This window comes from Centroberyx affinis, unplaced genomic scaffold (assembly GCF_046629955.1).
Source record: "Centroberyx affinis isolate AG114_WGS23_722 - 3 ecotype Tasmania unplaced genomic scaffold, CSIRO-AGI_Caff_v1 ptg010350l_1, whole genome shotgun sequence".
Classification (NCBI taxonomy): Eukaryota; Metazoa; Chordata; class Actinopteri; order Beryciformes; family Berycidae; genus Centroberyx; species Centroberyx affinis.
This window is the reverse complement of record NW_027284807.1, coordinates 11,373-32,057: the sequence shown is the minus strand read 5'-3', so window position 1 is coordinate 32,057 and position 20,685 is coordinate 11,373. Positions and strand designations below refer to the sequence as shown.

At 39.8% G+C, this 20,685-nt stretch overlaps 1 protein-coding gene across 1 annotated transcript; it reads right to left on the bottom strand.

The window, feature by feature from the left end:
- Window positions 1-2,215: 2,215 nt before the first annotated feature.
- On the bottom strand, window positions 2,216-20,529 carry rfx6 (regulatory factor X, 6). Its single transcript, XM_071514914.1, has 20 exons — window positions 20,373-20,529; window positions 18,184-18,337; window positions 16,517-16,640; window positions 15,447-15,508; window positions 15,253-15,330; window positions 14,864-14,891; window positions 14,668-14,775; window positions 14,031-14,108; window positions 13,713-13,826; window positions 13,327-13,376; window positions 12,481-12,640; window positions 11,542-11,686; window positions 10,561-10,670; window positions 9,541-9,658; window positions 7,539-7,661; window positions 6,760-6,966; window positions 5,354-5,669; window positions 4,478-4,860; window positions 3,210-3,410; window positions 2,216-2,391 (listed from the first exon to the last, which is right to left on the bottom strand). The coding sequence occupies exons 1-20, from the start codon at window positions 20,527-20,529 to the stop codon at window positions 2,216-2,218; spliced, it is 2,892 nt and encodes a 963-aa protein (XP_071371015.1).
- Window positions 20,530-20,685: the final 156 nt, after the last annotated feature.

Sequence of the window (20,685 nt, the reverse complement as noted above, 5' to 3'; positions counted from 1 at the left end):
AAACCTTTGGTAAGCAATGCAACAACTGAAACATCTGTGTTTTTTTACAACATAATCAAGATATTCTACACGTATTTACAGTGTTGCTGCAGTGATTGTTGAATTACTAATATAAATAGATGCTGGATGTTATAAATTCTAAATACATCCTGGCAGGGTAAATTGCTCAAGGTGCTTCTAGTACAAGTTGCATGCTACTTTACCTTTCAAGTTGCACATTATGATACACTAGCAGTATACAACCTAGAACGTGTTACACAGAGTAATGTGATGGTTGAGTAGGTTGTGACTCCCTATATAGAATAAGGAGTTTTTATATTTGCACTCCCCTTGCTCCAAAGCCCCAGCAGACAGCGATGATGGCAGTATGATATAGGTGTAAGCATATTGAGTTTAGGTGCATATTTTTTGCGCCTCAATTGCTTGAGCAAAGAGTTCAGCTTTAAGACAAATCCACCAAGACTAGCAACCTGATTTGAGATTCTAAGATGGGAAACCCTCCCCCTTGTTTGCCTGCCTTGTCGCTGGTGCACCTTGCAATGACGATAGCAATCACTCTGAACGGACAAAGTCTTTGTACAAAGTCTTTCCACCACCTTTCAAAGGATCTAATATGCGCTACAATCATTTGGGGGAATTGCTGTTGTGAACTGTTACTGAATTGGGTGCAATTTGCATGGTCTCGCCTACAAATACAAATTTTGGTGGTATGGTGTGCTCCTCCCTGCCCCTTTAGCGAATCTCTGCCTCTGTGTTACAAAGAGATCACTGGCACAAAAGTCAAAACTATTAGAAAACCGTAGTGCGTGTTGTACATAGCAACACAGAACAAATGGAAGCCCTCAGGCATGCATCATGTAAGGACAATAGTACTGTTTGTCATGAACTGCAAACAAGATAAATTACATATTGAAGAATACAGCAGTGGATGTAGTGGAAATAATTCTGTCCGGATCAGTGTTATCATAGTTTGCATGTGTTAAAGTAATAATCTGTGACATTAGCATGGAGCCTACTATCACTCAACATAGTGTATGCTAAAGTGTTAGCATGGAGCCTATATCACTCTACATAGTTTATGCTAAAGTGTTAGCATGGAGCCTACTATCACTCAACATAGTGTATGCTAAAGTGTTAGCATGGAGCCTATATCACTCTACATAGTGTATGCTAAAGTGTTAGCATGGAGCCTACTATCACTCGACGTAGTCTGCTAAAGTGTTAGCATGGAGCCTATATCACTCTACATAGTGTATGCTAAAGTGTTAGCATACTATCACTTAACATAGTGCTTGGGTGTCCTGGTGGCTCAGTCGGTTAAGGTGCATACCACGTAACCTCAATATCCTGTTTTCCAATTTGCATGTCATCTCCCTCTCTCTCTCTCCACTGTGAACTATCTAAAAAGGCTAGGCACAGAGCACTAGCACCTGTGATCTAAGTTGACCAATGGGACAATCTCCCAAAATCTTGGTGTATTCCTTCAAACCAATAGAAGTGCCCTCCACACAGGTCATTCAACTGCCCTTTGCTCCTCTTCGTTTCTTAGGAAATGCTTGCTCGATCTGAGAGGGGCACCTGAGCAAAAAGGTGAGGGTTAATCGCCTGCCTGCATGCCATTTAGCGGTTGCCTTTACTCAGACCGCCTCACATACACATATACTCGCCGGCCACTTTATTAGGTACACCTGCTCGTTAACGCAAATAGCCTCCAAACAGCGAATCACGTGGCAACTCAGTATATAAAGCATGCAGACATGGTGAAGTGGTTTAGTTTTTTGTTCGAACAAACATTAGAACGGGCGAGATGTGTGACTGAAGTGACTTTGACTGAGGTCTGACTGGTTGGTTCAGCATCTCAGAGTCTCTAGAGTTTACAGAGAACAGTGCGATGAACAAGAAACATCCAGTGAGCGAAAACACCTTGTTAATAATGAGAGAGGTCAGAGGAGAATGTGCAGACTTGTTCAAGCTAGCAGAAAGGCCACAAATGCTCCAATAGCAGCTCTTTACAACAGTGGTGTGCAGAAGGGCATCTCAGGACACACATGTTGTGGCCCTTATGATAAATGGGCCATAGCAACAGATGGTCAGCCAGTACCAGATAGGTGTACCAGATAAAGTGGCTGGTGAGTGTAGTCTGAATATGGGTTGCCTTGGTGGGAACTGAACCCAGTCGGGACCTTCCTCCAATGGAAAGCTTGTATTTCCACTGTCACGGTGCTCCTCCCGCACCCATGAAGACGGTGTTGATGGGCGGCAGCGACGACACCAGGTCCCGCACCTCCGAGGACGACGCCACGCGCTGGGAGAGCAGTGCATCCTGGGAGCTGAAGTGAGAGGGCCCTCCATACATGCAGGGGGCGGAGGCCGAAGAGGGAAGGGGAGGATCTGCGCAGGGAACGACAGTGATGTAAACGATTTCAGTTTCCAGACAGCACATCTTTACACATATTGATGCTCAAAATTGTTTTTTTTTAAAAATGATTTCAAAATGCATCTATATCTCTGTCTATCGATCTATTGGCAAAAGTGCTTTCTGGTAGTATGCACCTTATAAATGGAACAGACTGCAAAGCATTTCAAAATTAGAATTTCATGACCCCCCGCAATGATTTTACAGTGACAATTTCTCACATTTTCAATGAAATTGCTTTGTATAAGGTACTTTTTAAATTATGTTTTATCAAATTTTATAATCTATGTTGCTGACTGTTTGCTGGAATATGTGGCTAAATTGTATTGTGTATTTTCTTTCACTTTTCATATCCATCTGTCTGAGAGGAGCAACACAACAGCAGCAGTGGGGGGCAGAAGCCACAATGTTAATAGGGCAATAAGTAATATTTTTGCTGCCCCATAGTACAAAATTACCATAATGTATCTGGAGTTTCAAGACACCTCCACCAACTGGCATTCTCAACTGCTCAACAATGGAGAACGGTGCTATGAGCGAGCCACTGGCATCACAACATATTTCACCTTTAGCTTACTCCTACTCCTTGTGAGACTGTGACTTTATTGTTTGTGTCAATTACAGGCCACTGTAATTCAAGGGGATGGGAGGGGTGGGGGGGGTGGGGCCTTGTCGATGTTGCAATTCCTACTGGTCGCTAATAGAGGTTGATGAAAGTCTTTGATTACTTAATGCCCCTGTAATAAGGCAACAATCCATTCATCCATCCATCCATGTGTGTTTTGGTGCTGACCTGCCCCAGGTTCTGCCTCGGTGTAGTACGGTCCTGTTGCTTTCCTTCCCGGGTCGTCCAGGATGTTGAGCGGGTCGTGCACCTCGGAGTATGTCGGAGGGAATGGGCGGAGATTACCCACGCTGCTGATGACCGACACGTGCTGGTCCACCAGTGATGTCATCCGCTGGCTGTCCAAGTAACTGCTGTTGCCATAGTAACCTGCCGTAAGAGGGAGGTTTGGCGATCAGTTGTCCTGTTTGGTAGAACTGTGCTAGTAATTTGGTTCCTCAGCTATCCAGAGCATCTTAGCAATGGAACAATACCTTCCCTTTGGGTGCCAACATATACATGCACAAATAGCTGTTTAAACTAATTCTACATTATTTTCATATAAATAAATAAGGTTTTGCTACTCTCTGGCACCACAATAGCACAATATAATACAATAGTGATTCAACCTATAGCCATCATGAAAGATCATGAAAGCTTTTACATTTGCTGTTAAACACCCGGTGTCTGGTAGGTCTTTCCCTGGAAAAATCCTTTAGCACACAAGAAGTGATGCCTTTAACATTTCTGGTTTGTTTGGAATAAACAGAAGAAGAACTGGGTAGTTAGCATGAGCAGTGATAGCCACCATGGCTGAACAGACAAAGAAAAGAATAGCATTTACAAACAACTCAGGTCCAGATTCACTAAGGGTGCGATGACACCTACAGCTTGCTTTCTTTGGTCTGAACCTTGGTTCGTTTAGGTTCACACTAACCAAATACAAGTGAACCAGGGCTTATAAACTCTCAAGTAGCTTGTTTATTGCACAGTTTTGGTAACCTGTCACCCTGCAAGATTAAAGATTTTGACAGCTGGGGAGCAGGAGAGTCAAAACAAATCCGAAACTTTAACTTTACGGACTTATCTGCGCTCTTTGCCCTAGGCTTTCCAATCATGAGGAACTGCTGGATATCAGATGTCAATATCTATCCTTATACCCATAAAACCATATGGATCAATGGTTGAACAACAACGAACAACATAAAACTAGATTTTTTGGGGTCATGTTCTGTATCCTGTCCTTCTGTATCCTGTAGTTAGTATCACTTTCTCACCGTTGCTTTTCAAACTTCATCAACAGAAATTCCAAGCATGTCACAGTACTAGACACATTGATTAACAAGTGATCAACATAGTGTATGCAGTTGCGACCGCTTAGGGCCAAAGCTGGAGACAAAATTAACGAGAAACTTGAGGATTGCCACATTGCCATCACTTGTCCTAGTCTTCCTTACCACTGTTTCCTGCAGCAGAGTAGCCATGTCCCTGATACCCACCACCTGAAGGGTTCAGGCCGGCCCCCACGAAGCCATACGTCCCTGCCGAGTCCAGCATCTGAGCCGCCGCCTGGGCGTCCAGCCCCTGGTCCGGAGGAGCCTGCGCCGGATCTGGCCCAGAGCTGTAGCCGGACGCGGGCCGGACCGCAGAACCGTAAGGCGTCAGGGAACAGCTGCTACTGTTGGACGAGTGATGCATCGATGAGGGATGATGACCGCTGCTGAAGAATACGTCTTTAGCGAGGTGCGGGTCGCTGAAGGAGGGATACCGAGAGAGGTGGTAGGCCAGGGATGAGGCCTGGGACTGAACTGAAGCCAGACCTTGGCTCTGGGTGTGAGGCCTGAACACAAATAAAACAAATCTCTGAAGTGGTTTGACTGAAAAATCCAAGATGGACAAAATTCCACTTCGTACCTTCACATTACGTTACGTTACCATTTGATCGATGGGCCAATACTGGTATTTTTGGATTGAAGCTGCTGATAGCCGCTATCTTTTATTTTAATGGCAAAAAATTCCCACAAATTGCGTGTTTTCCCCAGAATTTTATTTTTGTAAGGCACTGACAGTGAAATTCTCCATTGAAACCAAGGATAATAATAATAAAAATAATAATAAAATAGTATAAAAAAGTATTTTTAGAATCTGATGAAAATGTCTCATTAGAATCAATTCAGGTTAAGGTCTTCCCATAGACAACCAGTGTAGTATTGATCAATTCTACAATAAATATTTAATCAATCAAACTGTGGCATATGAAATATGGCCCAAAATATATGTCAGTCCAACACATTATACATAAACAGTGTATAATAATGGTAAATGAAGCTGACCTGAGTGCAGGCTGGTAGCTGGGGGCGGAGGAGGCGCTGGCTGGAGGGTAGTAGCTAGAGCTGGTCGGAGGTAAGCAGTGGTACAGGGTCTCCGGGTAGGAGGAGCAGGGGCTGGGCTGGGCGACGGCACTGAGGGAAGAGGGGAGGCAGGTGGAGGAGGAGGAGGAGGTGGAGCAGGTGGAGACAGAGGAGGACGTCACGGGTCGGCCGGCCATGGGCCCCTGGTTGATGACGGAGCCCCGGTGCACCAGCGCTGCCGGAGAGATAGGGGGCGTCATCAAGGGGCCGCTGACCTGAGAGAAGTCCATCTGACTACCTGTGGACATAAAGGGGGAAAAAGGAGATATAATAGGAGGAGATATAATACTGGTGCATAAGTTAAACAATGCTATACAGACTGTGCTGCATGCTAAACAAGATGATAACCTTATTTGTTTATGTTATATGCATGAAGAGTTTACACTTTACAACCAAATTACATGAATGACACACTATTCATGTAATGTAATGTTAGGCTTGTTGTGACTTACTCACTTTAGTTAATGCCAGAATATGTTTAAGTAATACATGAAGAGTTAGGGTTTCAATTTAGACAATACATTGGCATTAACAAACATGCATAACATATGAACATATGAATTTGAACTCATCTTTGTTAATGTCACTGTTCATGCTTAATTCATGTTAGTAAACACATTAGTTAACATTATTAACAAACATGCATACCAAAATTACTTAATGCTGTTGCTTATTATGTATTTAATATGAACTCATCTTTATTAATGTCGCTGTTCATGTTTAATTCTTCATAGTAAACACATTAGTTAACATTATTAACAAACATGCATAACAACATTAATTAATGCAGTTGTTCATGTGCATTTAACATTAACTAATCTTTGTTAATATTGTTATTCGTGTTAGTAAATGCATTAGTTAACATTAGTTAATAAATTCCTTGTACATTGTACATTGTAAAATTCAGATTTTTCTCAGAAGTCTGACTTTATTCTCAGAATTCTGACTTTTTTTCCCCCAGAATTCTGATTTTAAACTCTAAACCCAGAACTCAAATAAAATTTTTCATGTGGCCCTAATCCTTTTCCGTAGCTTAGAGTGTGATTGGTTGAACTGTCCATGTACTACACCTAATTAGTCTATATGTTTCTCTTTACCTCACGTTTTGTTTTTCTCTTTTGCACTTTTTTGCACTGGAGTACAATTGTAAATAAATATTCAGCTCTCATTTCTATATTTTAGTTGGATATGTTTGTCGAATTAGCTAGTAAATGGAAATGGAAAGTGTTAAATTATGGGTCCATTTATTTCCATTTTGAAAAAAAGATTGAAAAGTAAAGTTTGTGCTTCTCTATAGTGTGACATCATATCTGGAAACTGATTTTTACCTGAAACTGTGAACCCAGCAGGCTCCGTCCCCGGGTAGAAAACCATGCTGGTTTCCAGACCCTGCTGCTGATTGGTGGACAGAGACATGTAGGCGTGTTCTGCCAGAGACTCATTCTTCACTGATTGGTCAATGGCAGCGCTGGCCTTATTGCGATTGGCTAGGAAGCAGGAACTAGGTGAGGCCATGAACGCGGCTTTACTGGCATCTGAAAATGACAAGGTAACAAAACTTCAACAAATCAAAAAACAAGGTTGAGCAAACGTTTTCATATCACAGACCCCCAAATAGACCCATAGATTTAGTCTCAGAGATCCATAGAGGAAGATTTAGTTGAGGATTTAGTATTGAATTGTAGAAACTATTACTCATTTTGCTGGGGTCCTTGAGGGGGCCCCAGGAGTTCCAGGGTCCAGAGCACAAAGAGGAATGGTTTAGTTTGTAGTTAATGAAATGATAGTGAAATTAAATTATTCCTCGTTTTTGCCGGAGACCCTGGAACCCTCTCAAGGACCCATGGGCATCTCACAAAACCCATATGCTTATCAATCTTTTTCTGTCTTTGCTGCATAGTGTAGTGAATCGTACTTTCTTCAGGACCCTAATGGCACACTGGAATTTGATGTAGAAAAAACAACTTAAAAACAACATTGGCATCAAAAACCTAGTGGAGGCAAGCTAAGAAAAACAATCCCAGAGTTTTGCAATTGAGTTGAACATCCTGGATGTATCTAAGCTGTTGTCCTTTTCTGTATCGGTGTCTGCTTTTATGCCCGTTACCTGCGTTTCTCATGTATCTGTCCAGGAGGTTCTGCAGGTCCTGCTCCTTGTCATTATTGAACTGAGTTTCCAGAGCCAGCAGGATGTATTCGTCCAACAGCATCCGGATCAAATGGAACGATCCTGCCAATGCCAAAACACAAATGTGAAAAAAGGTGGTAAAGAAAGCCACTGTACCTGAAACAGTGTGTGGTGAGGCTGAGCTTTTCCACAAATCAAGCCACTATTGTATTTGTAAAGTTTACATAAAATATGAGAGAAAAGCAACATACTTCTCACTTTTTAGAAGTAGAAGTGAATGTGGAGGACAAAAGGATACTGCATACAGTACAGCTAAAACTCACTGTGCAGTGGATAAATATGTGGTTGCTCATCAGAAATAGTTCCAAAAATAACCCTGCATCAGCTAGATTGAGAGTTTTTAAAATGTATGCAAGGCCATATATAAAAAAAAACACTAACAAATTTATATTTCTAAAAGGTCATCGGCTATCAGGCTACATCAGCTATATTGACTTAATATTTCCTTTCAAAAGTTGTGAATCTATAGGCATATCATAAAAACCACTAAACATAAAATCATTCTTTTTTTTTTTCTTTTTTTTTTTTCTGGTCAGACAATATAATGTTAATATAATAATATAATGTTTATTTTGTTTTATTCTTGATGTAGTATTATTTAAATCACTTTCATAACTGTATTAGTTGATATTGTGTAAAATTGACCAGAAAAAAAAAAAAAAAAATCAGCTATATTGACTTAATATTTCCTTTTAAAAGTTGTGAATCTACTGGCATATCATAAAAACCACTAAACACAAAATCATTCTTCCCAATATTAGATATCAATATAATAAAGTATAATATTCAATTCATTGTGTGTGTGGAATGACTTTAAGGTGTGCTGTCCATTTTGCACTGTATACATGTCATTTGACTCCCTGATTCCAGTTCAGCTCTCACCTGGCCATTCCTCCATATCTACTGTTTGACCTTTGGGGTTAAGCTGCTCTTTGTTTGCCTGGCAGGTCGCAGGTCGAAACCACGCTGTGTTTGAGGTGGATTTCAACAGGGACCCACCAAATGGCTGGTGTTTATTCACATACACGAACTCTGCGTGTGTGTGTGTGTGTGTGTGTGTTTGTTAACACCATGCTGAAAGTATATATGTGCATGTGTGTGAGCCCAGTGTTTAAACAGAGAGCACGCGACCCAGAGATAAGGCATTGTTTACTCAGGCCAGTCTGGCCATTACAATTTATGGTCCTATTGTAGCAATCTGCTCCAAGCTGGCTTGAATTAGACCTGCGTGTGTGTGTGTGTGTGTGTGTGAGTGTGTGTGTGTGTGTGTGTGTGTGTGTGTGTGTGTGTGTGTGTGGCTCAGCACTTGCCGTAGACTGAATAACGTAAAAGAAAGGAGCACAAACTGAATTAGCTAGATTGCTAGCACAAACAATTATCCCACTTTTATCACGTTAAAGGTGATACCTTGGTATAATTACCATAAACAAATGAGACCATGGTGGAGACGATTGGTCACCTCAATCTCACACCAGTGGCATTGTTAGTGTTAGTGTTTCTCTAAATCAAGACCATATCTCCCATAAGCCCTGTTGCTTCCTGCCCCCCCCCCCCCCCCCCCCCCCCTTTGGCTGTGCTGAAGAGGATAAACATGTTGGAAGTGATTTTTCCATCGGCCTTTCATTCCTTCCACCATCTGTCGTTGATAGAAACTCTGAAAGCTTTAGCTCTATTTGCACCTGAAGAACAGCGCCTTCTTCCTGTTTTGTGCCGTAAAGCAATCCAGCAGATTTCCCGCCAAATCTGACCCGGTGGTTAAAACAATGTAAAATGTAGCGTAGAGGCCGGTAGAGGCTATCAATCCTCTCGCACCAGATTTCCATAGATGTCAGATGTCAGAAATGTTATGGCAAATGCAGCAAACGGTGCAGAAATGAAGCCCTTGGTAGCTCTTTCTAAACCTTTCTGAAGCGTCCCTTACCAAAGCTGGAGGCGTTGTTGAGGGTGAGGTTGTGCATCACTCTGGCGCCAAAGAAGCTCCACCTGAGCAGAAAGTCCTGAGCTCGCTTCTTGACCGACCGACTGCTCTGCTTACCCGGCTGATCAGAGACAAAGAGAGAGTCGACAATTTCAGCATTTCGAATAGCATCTAGGCTGGATCGTCATGATGCTAAAACTCTCCATGGAAAGTCAGTGTGGTAGGAATAAGAATAAACATAACTAGAAGGCGATCGGAGAACGCAAACCTCCGCGAATGCTGAACAATTCTCTAACTTGCTGTTACACCCTCAGACATCATTGCTCTCACTTAAATTTTTAAGTTCAATTGATTTCTTGACCTTGCAAATATAGGCTACCCTTCGGATTTGGAATCAAGTCTCTATCTCAGTTATGGCTTCAGGGATTTTCTGGCAGAAATCCCTGATCCGGATGATCGGCAACAAAATCGAATCAACTGTTCTTTGGCCTTGCTGTCCACCAAATTTCATGGAAATCCATTCATACGTTTTTGAGATATTCTTCTGACAGACAGACAGACAAACTAAAACATAACCTCTTTGGCAGCGGTAATAAGAAAAACATATTCATGCATCCTTAAATGTCTCATTTAGAATCAATTCAGGTTAAGGGCTTCCCATAGACAACCAGTGTAGTATTGATCAATTCTACAATAAATATGTAATCAACCAAACTGCATTATATCCATCATATCAGAGGAGGACCACACTGACTGGACCATATCAGCTAATATCAGTCTAACCCTATCAGTTATATTATATTGCATATTGCATTTCAGATGTGATCAGTTTATTTAATGACAGCTTGGTCTAGTATCCTAGACAAAGTCAGTAATGCTAGTCTTGAAAGATACATAAAATCAGTTTAAATCAATGACAGTATTAACCAAGTATTGCAATGACACACATACACACACACACACACACAAACATGAGTACACACAGAAATAAACAGTAACGACACTGAGGTAAAGTGCGGGCACCTTGATGACTTTCTGCTCCACGACCGTGTCCAACCACTCGATGAAGGATTCGACCGTGGCGTTCTTTTTCAGCAGCTCCTTCAGCTCCTGGAAGACAGTGATTGAGTCGTCTGGAGGGACAGGAGGAGAGACCAGAGGACAGACATGGAGCTGTGTGGTTAATAGAGGGGACCATCAGACCTCCACAGAAATAGCAGCTGGCTCAATTTTGAATACAAGAAGGACCGATATATGGGTTTGCCGATATATGGGGCAGACCAGATCTTATCTAAAAATGGGATCCGGTCCAGTCAGTGTGGTCCACTTCTGATATTATAGATACTCTGTGATGCAGTTTGATTGATTACATATTTATTGTAGAATTGATCGATATTACATTGGTTGTCTATGGGAAGACCTTAACCTGAATTGATTCGAATGAGACATTTTGATCAGATTCCACAAAGTATGCATGAAAATGTATTATTATAACTAGCAGTAGCAGTAGTAGTAGTAGTGGTAGCAGTAGTGGTAGTAGTACTACTAGCAGTAATAATAGTAGTAGTACTAATAGTAGTAGCAGTAGTACTAGTAGTAATAGTAGTAAAAGCAGTAGTAGTAATAGTAGTAGAAGTAATAGTAGCAGTAGTAGTATTCTCCTGGGTTTCAGTGGAGTTTTTTAGTGTCCCATGATGGTCTAAATGTTGTTTCAGAGGCGTAAAATGTCTTTTTATTCATACATTTCTACTTAACATGCTCTAGTGTTGAAATTGAGGGTTGGGTTATGTTGTTGTTATGTTATACGCCCATTTTGCTCTATTTTGCTTTTGATTTTTCTTTGCTATATTCTATTATTTGCTGCTGCAACCACCGAGTTTCCCCACATCATTAAGATTATTCAAATTTCATCTCATCTAACATCAGTTCTTTCCATTTCCATCAGCAAGCAGCGCTGTTCTAAAGAAATACGAGCTTGATGGATACCATGGCTTGATGGCTTACATTCAGAGTACATGTCTGAGTCCTGGTCCCCAGTAGCGGTGATGCTGAGCAGTGGCTGAGAGCTGATGCTGCTGAGATCCACCTTGTCAATATCCAGCACCATGCCGGTCACTACGGCCTGGTCAAACAGTGCTGGACGGGCTATCTGAAATGATGGGAGGAGCAGAGGAGATGGGAGGGGAGGGTGGAGAGGAGATAGGAAAAAGTGGGTCCATGTAACACCTTGAATTAGGGTGCTACGTGTATCATCTTAACATCAATAAATCTGATGGAAAAATCACATCCAACATGTTGATCCTCTTCAGGGAGGAGGGGGGGGGGGATAGGAAGCAACGGGGCTTATGGGAAATGTGGTCTTAACATTGAGAAACACCAGCACTAACCACTGGTGTGAGATAGAGGCTAGTTAATTGTCGCAAAACTTCTTACAACTTAATAGAGGTAAAACAGAAATTCTAGTTCTTGTTCTAGTAGAGAGACATAATAGTTACAGTATATAGTCAGTTTAACCTGAGTATAGCCTGGGACACAGATAGGAGAACCAATATCCCAGACAGTGATGCTCCTCTAACCAAAACATCAGCCCATCATCAGCCCATCAACATCAGGGCAAGTTTTCTCAATCACACTACATAATCTAGTGCAAAATCACAGTGCGTAGAAGGTTAAGGATTTGAACCACAGTGTACAGTAAAAATATTAACTTGTGTAAAGGTAGGCTTACCTTTACACAAGTTAATATTTTAAATTAATATTAAAATAGATTCAGATACTATCTGGTATAATCGGGTTTCCCCCTAAGTGCAAATCCTACTCATATTTTTTGAGTACTATTGCATGTAATCAAATTAAGAGAAAGGGTTACAGTTAATAATTGTTCCACGTCTCATCTCTGGTCATTCTGTCCTATTCTATTCTATGATCCGGTCATTGTTGTACCTGTGCAAGGTGTAGGAAGGAGGTCTGTCTCTTCAGGGATGAGACGAAGCGCCGTGCGATGGGGAGCTTCTTGGCTGTAAGGCATTCTGGGAGGTTCTCCAGAGAGGAGACGAGCCAGTGCTCCCAGTGCTTGGCAAAGTTACGGATGTCTGCCAACAGACTAAGGAACAGATTGGTCTTCACATAGACGTCTTCACAAATCCCAATCAATCAATCAATCTGTCAAATCATCAATCGCTCATCGTCCCACTCACTCGATGATAATATAAGCTTGACATTGCTCTATGCTGTCAAGGCACGATAGAGTAGTCTTTGTTGACTGACTAAAAGAGTTTGCTTTATTTAAAGGTGGTCACTGAATCGTTTTAACATCAATAAATCATTATGACGTTAGTTTTGAGACATTAGTATAATTGCATTAAACAATGAAACAAATGAGACCATCGCTGAGAAGACTGGCAGCCTCTACCGACATCTACACTGCATTTTACACTGTGTGCCACCTGATTTGACGGGAAATCTGCTGAATGTAGGCTTGGGATATTCAAAATTTAATATTGCGATACTGTCCCACCAAAATATCGTGATATATAATATTATCTAGGCTATAATAATTATTATTGTTATTATTCGCAGCCTAGAAATTTGATCTTACTATTCAAGCATTGGAGGAAACGTTTGTTATAATTTGCTCATTGCCAGAAAAATTCATTGCCTGTGAGATAGAGGCTACCAATCGTTTTGAACATGGTCTCATTTGTTTACAGTAATTAAACCAAGGCATCACAATTCATTTGGCATTGATGAACATGGTGAAAAGCATTACTCTAAGTCGAAATGACAAACCTTTCAGGCATCTCCTGCATCGTAGCAGGAATGAGAACGTCTGTTAGAACCTGACAAAATAGAGAACACAGTGGTAAAAAATCCACGGATGGTGCAGCTAATATCTATCATTGAGCTAGAATGCAGACCTAGATACTTTATCTATCTTGATTCATGATTAGAAGGTTGAGACAGCTGAATATTCTCTGTGGATCCAAGTACTACAGGTATGTAAGAGACAAATGATATATAGGTCCAAAATCGCCAAACTTATCCGTGAAACATTACAGTTTGAGAAGTTTTATCTACCTTTCTATTTAGCTTTTATCTATTTGTGAGTGGGAACTCTTTACAGTTAGTCTTCAATGGATTATGAGGCCTGCACACCCATGTTGTTATTCAGTTACCTTATAGAGAATGGAGTCACAGACACAGAAAATGTCCACTATAACAGGGTTCTCCAGCAGTGGCAGCAGGTGGTCAGGCATACCCTGCCAGAAGTGGAGCAGGAAATTCTGGATCTGAAACAAAATATTAGAAGAGTCATATCAGTGCCGTAAGAGTTCGAGTGGAGGGTGATCTGTTTTGCTATGCCATGACTGCATGGGCTGAAATCCTAATTCCATCACACCCTTCTTTTCTTAGTTTTCTCTCTTCGCTGGGATCAAATATCCAATGGTAACATTAAAATGCTCTAATATAGGAATAACAGTAATAAGGATCACCTCTTCAAAGTTGACATTAATGGCGTTGTCCAGGATGCACTGGCAGTGTGTTTTATACATCATGATGAGAGTGTCCACCTACAATAGGAAATCAAAATCTGACAGTAAATCCATTTACAAACAAGACTGATGAAACCATCTGCAGCCAGCCAGCCATTATCAATGTTACATTGTGTGTATCTCAAAATAAAGACCACATTTCCCATAAATCCCATTGCTTCCTGTCGCGAGAGCATGTTGCTACTTGTCCCCTCTCCTCCTCCCTGCCGTTGTTTGTTTTGAATAAAAGAAGAGAAGAAGAAAGATAAAAGGCCTTGACAACAGCGAACATACTGTACATTCTGACCAGGTGACCTAACAAGAAGTTGAAAGTATGCAGTTAGAATAGTGGAACTGGAATAAAGTTATGTACTGCATTACATGCAAAGTAAAAACAGTTCCCGTTTTGTGCCACAAAGCAATGGGCATTCGCGCTGTAAAGCAATTCAGCAGATTTCCCAAGCCGGACCAGGTGGCACGCCATGTAAAATGCACGGCAATTATACTAATGCCTCAAAATGAATGTGGTGATGATTTATTGATTTTAAAGTTGCTACACGCAGCACCTTTGAATGACAGGGGACATTTAGCACCCCACCTTTTCTCTGGAGATGTTCCCTTGCAGCAGAAGATGCTGAGCGCTGGGGAAGTCTGGGAGCAACGTTCCAGTTTTAGAGCTTAGGGAATATTTCCTGGTGAAGCCTCCCTGCCAAACACAACAATGTTAGGATAGCTGCTTAGCTGGCCCTGATAATACGCTTATTATTTAAGCATAAGTAACCATTTCTTCTTACCTCATTCTTGAGCTTGCTCCCTGAAAATCTGCGATCACAGAGAAACAGATCTGATCTTAGATAATAATAATAATAATAATAATACAATAGAATACAAAGCTTTCATTGCATGTACAATTTGAGATCTTTGGGAAAAAAACACAGCTAAACAATGCTCTATGCATTATAGGATATCAATACTGAAAGAACATAATAGTATGAATTGAGTAAACAAAACATATATAATTAACTATGTACATTTCATTACTTTTAGAAAATCTGTGACATTTTCATATAGATAAATGTCTCAAATTTCGCCACAGTACTATACAGACAGTTTGATTGACAGGTGATCTCTGGAAGTCAAGGATTACCACTTTAAATATGAATATACTGTACATTGATCTCACCTGGTCAAGCCCTTTCCTGAATACACAGAGTGATAGTAAGCACTGCTTTCTTTGATGCCAATACCGTAGTAATGATATCTGCAAAATGTCAAGATGATAAAATCATCAAAGAATGATCATATATTGCATGATGATGATCATATATATATATTATAAATCAACTTCTCCATGTAAAAGTTAAGTTTTGCATTTACTTTGAGTGTCCTCTGGTGCCCAGTCTTCTCGTTGTTAGAAGAGGAAACTTCTGTCGGATTGTCTGATGAGCACAGAAGGTAAAAAGTATATACCAATGTCAGCAGCACCCTCTAAAATATTAGCCTAACAATTTTACAGAGGCATCCATTTTTTTCATCTCAAATGTTAATATTGTTTTTTTCATATCAAGGACCCCTAATTTAGTCCACATTAGGGCCACGGACCCCCCATTTGATTTTTTCTCTCAGACCCAAATCTGAGAATATTTTTATTGTTAGATACGATTTTGTGCAGAATTCCTATCTGTATTACTATCTGTATTGCAGGTAGAGAGATAACAGTGAAACTATGATCAAAACAGTCATTCGTCTACATTCTCTAATTGTGTTAACTTCTTGTAAATGAAATAATGAAGTTTAACAATTCATGAATTTTCTGGGGACCACCTGGAACCCCCTCAAGGACCCCTGGTGGTCCCTGGACCCCATGTTGAGAACCACTGCTATATACTGTATGTTGAACTGTACAGTACTGCACTTTTCGGGGTATCTGCAGGTTTCAGAAAGCCTGACCTTGACCTTATTAAGGCTACCTGGAATTGAATTTGAGACCAATTTAACAACCACAGAAAGAAACAAACATTGATATTGAACATAGCAAATGAAAGCTCTGAAACTATAAATGGGCAGTATAAGAAAAATGGCACCAGGAAATTAAATGTTTAGGGACATGATGCCCGACATGTTTGTCATATTGTACTGTACAATACTGTTCTGTACTCATCTAAGAGTGTACTCATCTAAAATAAAACCAACACCACTGCTGGTCCCATTCACATCTTTTGGTAAAACTATACAATTCAGTGGCATTTGTCATATTGAGTTTACCTTACTTTTCAACTAGATATCACCAAATGAAAAGAATCTGTCAATACCCCTATCTAATTTTATAGTTGCATCAATTAAACCTTACATTAAGACATCTATTTACTGTATTTAAGACATTTTTTAAGGCTTTAGATTTAGACAAAAACAAGACATTTAGACAAAGGACACATACACACACACACCTTTCCAAAGGTAGCAGCACAGGCTGGTTCTAGTTTCTCTTTCCTACAGAAGTCCAGGTAGTGAGCGTAGAGGATACAGCGAGGCAGACACACTCCTTCACATACTATATAATTCTCCTCCAGCCTGTTGAAACACATCATAGAGAAAATCACTCATATGGTATATCAACACACACTTAATTGCCACTAATTGTGTGTGCAAATACACACTGAACACAAGAAACTCCATAAAAGGGATAAGAGCGATTGATGTTGCTGTGATTGTAAGAATGCATAATCAATACACTGTACAAGGCCACATTTTATAGATAAGGTAAGAGAGGATGAAATTGTAATGATCCCTGTGGGGAAATTGGGTTGCTGCAGCAGTAAACTGTAATAAATATAGAATATAAATAATAATAGAGCAAACTTAATGTGACTTATAATTTCAATGTTTCAAGAACATATTCAGTGGAAATATATGAAAAAAGAGAAATCAGAAATATGGAAATACATACAATATATACAAGAGAGAATTTGGGAATATGATGAAAACAAATGTCTGTCTAACCCTAACCCTACAGAAAGTGTCTACGAAAGAGGACAAAATGTTCACCTTATCTATACTTATTTTACACAAGTAGATAAAATGTACAGTATGTGCAGATTTGCACATGTGGAATATTAGCTGTTCAACTGGTGGTAACATACAGTATGTACATAAAAAGGGACAATGATGAGCAAGACGCTTGTACATTGTTGACCTTTCTCAATATCAGAGCATGTTATGTAAGTCCTCTTCACTTTGAAGGTGAAGCGCTTTAACATCAATAAATCACTACCATCATAAGTTTTAAGCTCTGTTCGAAACTGTTCCCTATTACAGAAATAGTGCACTATACACGTGTGTCCACCATTTTGTACTAGTGTCCGAATTGTCAGCGGTTAATTTGATTCACTATATAGTTCACTATAAAATACCCACAATGCCTGCAAATTGTAGTGAACAGACGTAGCCTACCCTACAATTTCTCCCGTATATCACAATGCAATGCAATCTTGTCTTACAGAAGAAGAGTAGCTAGCTAGTCACTAGCTTGTGAGCTAGCTAACGTTAGCTCACAAGCTTATTGTTTGCCAAACCAAAACAGCTTGCACATGATTAGAATTTCAACAATTTATTTGTAATGTAATGTTCAAAACTTCCTAAAATCGATACTGAGTACATTTCAACCCGCTGTCATGATGCTTGGTTTGTTTATGAGATGCTGGACGCATCCCGGTGCGTCATGCGAATATCCAGTGCATTTTTTTGAAGCAATGATGTTTAATGCAGTGTGTGAAACTTTGTTCGGTAGTTCACTATATGACAAACACTCCATAGGGATTGGTGATTGAGTGAACGAGTGAACCATTCCGAACGCAGCTTTAGAGTGGATTGCTTTAACACACAAAGGGAAATTGCTTTATGGCACAACAAAATAAGAGCGCGCCGTTCTTCCAGCACAATCAGAGCTAAAGCTTCTCAACCATGGTCTTATTTGTTTAGGGTAATTACAACAAGGTATCACAATAAATCTAACAATGATATATTGTATATTATGATATATGTTTAAAATGCTACACGTAGCACCTTTACTGAACCAAAATCAATGGAGCAAACACACTTCTTCCATTGGCCTTACCATTGCAGGGTGAGCTGTGTCTGTTTCTTCTTGTCTTTGATGATCTGAGTGATGGTCTTCCTGGAGGAGGAGCTGCTCTGTCTGATGGCCAGGTCTGTATTATAGTCCACCAGGTCCTGGTCTTCTTCAGAGGACGGCGTCTCATTACTGTCCTCTGCTTCTGAGACACCGTACAGAGAAATACAGTAGACAAATTAGAGTAGAATAACCAGGGAAAGGGCAGATAAGGAAGGGCAGGTATGTCAGTGACAACACCTGTATTGTGTTAAACATTATGTTGAAACAAAAAAAAGAAGTGATTACAGACAGAGTTATGGGCGACAGAAAGTTCGCTTTTTAACATTGCTGGCAATGGTGAGAACCAATCTAGGCCTATGCCCAGCAGAAGTAGCCATGTTTGTGAAAAGGGCCTATTAGAAATAGAAATTCATTCTATTTCTGTGATCACAAATGTCCTATTCCCAATGGAGAATTGGCTGAGTACAAATAATGGCTAAATATATAATCGTTACTTAACAATCAGGCTAGAAAAAGAGCGACACCTGAAAAAGATTGTGGTGTGGCTGTAGGTCTATTTAGTAACATCATAAGTAAAAGTGAATGGTCTGATAACACAAATTTGTTTTCAAATTAGGTTACTGTGACACAGTAAACTGTCTTGTCTTTCTAGAGTTTAGTCTCTACTCCAAAGGTAAAGTAGCCTAAAGGTAAAGGTCAGGTAAAGTTTATTTGTATAGTTGTAGCTAGTCAGCTCAGTTAATCTGGACAAACATCTGTTTTTTGTGTTTGTTAGCTAGCTAACTAGCCAGTAGCCAGGCTAATTTAGCAAAGCAAGAGATGTTAGCATGCAACTAACGAACTAGACCTATATGTGAAAACACCCTTGCTCAAAATGTATTTATTAGGATAAACCCCTTGAGATGTACCATCTCGTTTTCAAGGAGGTCCCTTAATCAGATGCAAGCCTATCAGTGATGAAATTATAAATTCTCAGTTAAAAACAGCACAGACATTAACTATGTCTATTGAATTGTGTTGAGACGGCCAAGTTTAGAAACACAATAAGTTGTTCATAGGCTCACAAACCTCCAATATGGCTGCTAGAGAGAGCGTTATGTCACCTGAAAGCCCTATGTAGATGATTATTCTTCACTGCCACGAATAGCAGAACATGTGAGATACTAGGGATCTAAATTCTAAAACCACATAAAGTGTGTAATTGCATGTATATCAGGACAGTAGCCTACAAATATATTTTTCCATACTTTTCAAAACTTTGCAGACCTGTGGAACCCTAAGAGCAGAGTGGACTAAAATGAAATAAATGAAAGATAGGCCTAATAGGAGGGGTGGTGAAAAACAATTTAACAAGAAATAGAATGAAACAAAACCAGATAGATCAAAACTGGGCTACTTGAAAGCATAGCATGGAATAGCATAGAATATTAAGGAATAATACAAAATATGAATAGAGATGAAAGAGCAAAGAGGTTTTAACAGAGTGTAGTCTGTGTGTTTAAACCAAATGAAATGAGTTGAGCAATAGGGCAGCAGTCATGCCTGCTGAAGTGGAAAACTAAACAGAACATACAATAATATGTAGGTATGGATTTTTCTATGAAAATCTAAATTCTATGAAAAAAAAAATTCTAAATTGAATGAAAAATATAAATTGACTGAAAGAGTGAAATTCTTTGTTGGGGTTGAAAGAACACAATTCTCTTTTACATTTTTCCTATTTAGTTTCATTGTAATAATAATAATCATGTTATTTATTATTCTTAAATTGTCTTTTTAGTTGTAATGAAAATTTATGAAGTACTTCTACATAATAATAATAATTCAATAATGTCAGTTTGAAAACAATTTGTCCTTTCTGTCATTCACAAGTGTGTTATGAATATGAAAAGTAGCCTAAGACTGTATGTATGTGTAGCTATTACACAAGCTATATACTGCTATTACTACTACTACTACCACTACTACCAATACTACTACTACGACTACTACTACTACTACAACCACTACTAGGCCACTACTACTACTAATACTACCATACTGTCACTACTACTACTACCACTGCTACTGCTACTACTACTACTTTTACTAGTACTACTACCAATACTACTACTAGTAATAATAATACATCAATCTAGACTGATTATAAAATGTCAGACTGGGTACTCTACCTGATTTAATCCCAGAATCATCTTCTTGTTGGAAATGTGTCTGTCCAATAAAGTCTCTGTGAGTTTCCACTGGAGAGCCGCACAAGGTCTTGGCTGAGGAGTGAATAAGAAACGTTCCATCCCGCACTGAACTCTCACTGTTGCGTTTCATTGGCATAATAACGTAAAGAACATAAATAAAAAAAAATCAACCAAAGTAAATAAGGGGGAAATTGACGTCAGCCTGCTGTGGAAAAAAAAAAAATGAGCCCACTGCAGATCATTTGGCCTTCAGATTGTGAAATAGTTCTGCGTTTGCCAATCCCATCCTCAC

Excerpts from the sequence above, each read along its gene's own strand:
- rfx6 (XM_071514914.1), bottom strand. The coding sequence starts at position 20,529 with ATGCCAATGAAACGCAACAGTGAGAGTTCAGTGCGGGATGGAACGTTT. Across the intron at positions 9,659-10,560 it reads TGGAGCAGAAAGTCATCAAG|CCGGGTAAGCAGAGCAGTCG; the intron begins GTGCCCGCACTT and ends GTCTCTGATCAG. Across the intron at positions 6,967-7,538 it reads CAGATACATGAGAAACGCAG|ATGCCAGTAAAGCCGCGTTC; the intron begins GTAACGGGCATA and ends TGTCATTTTCAG.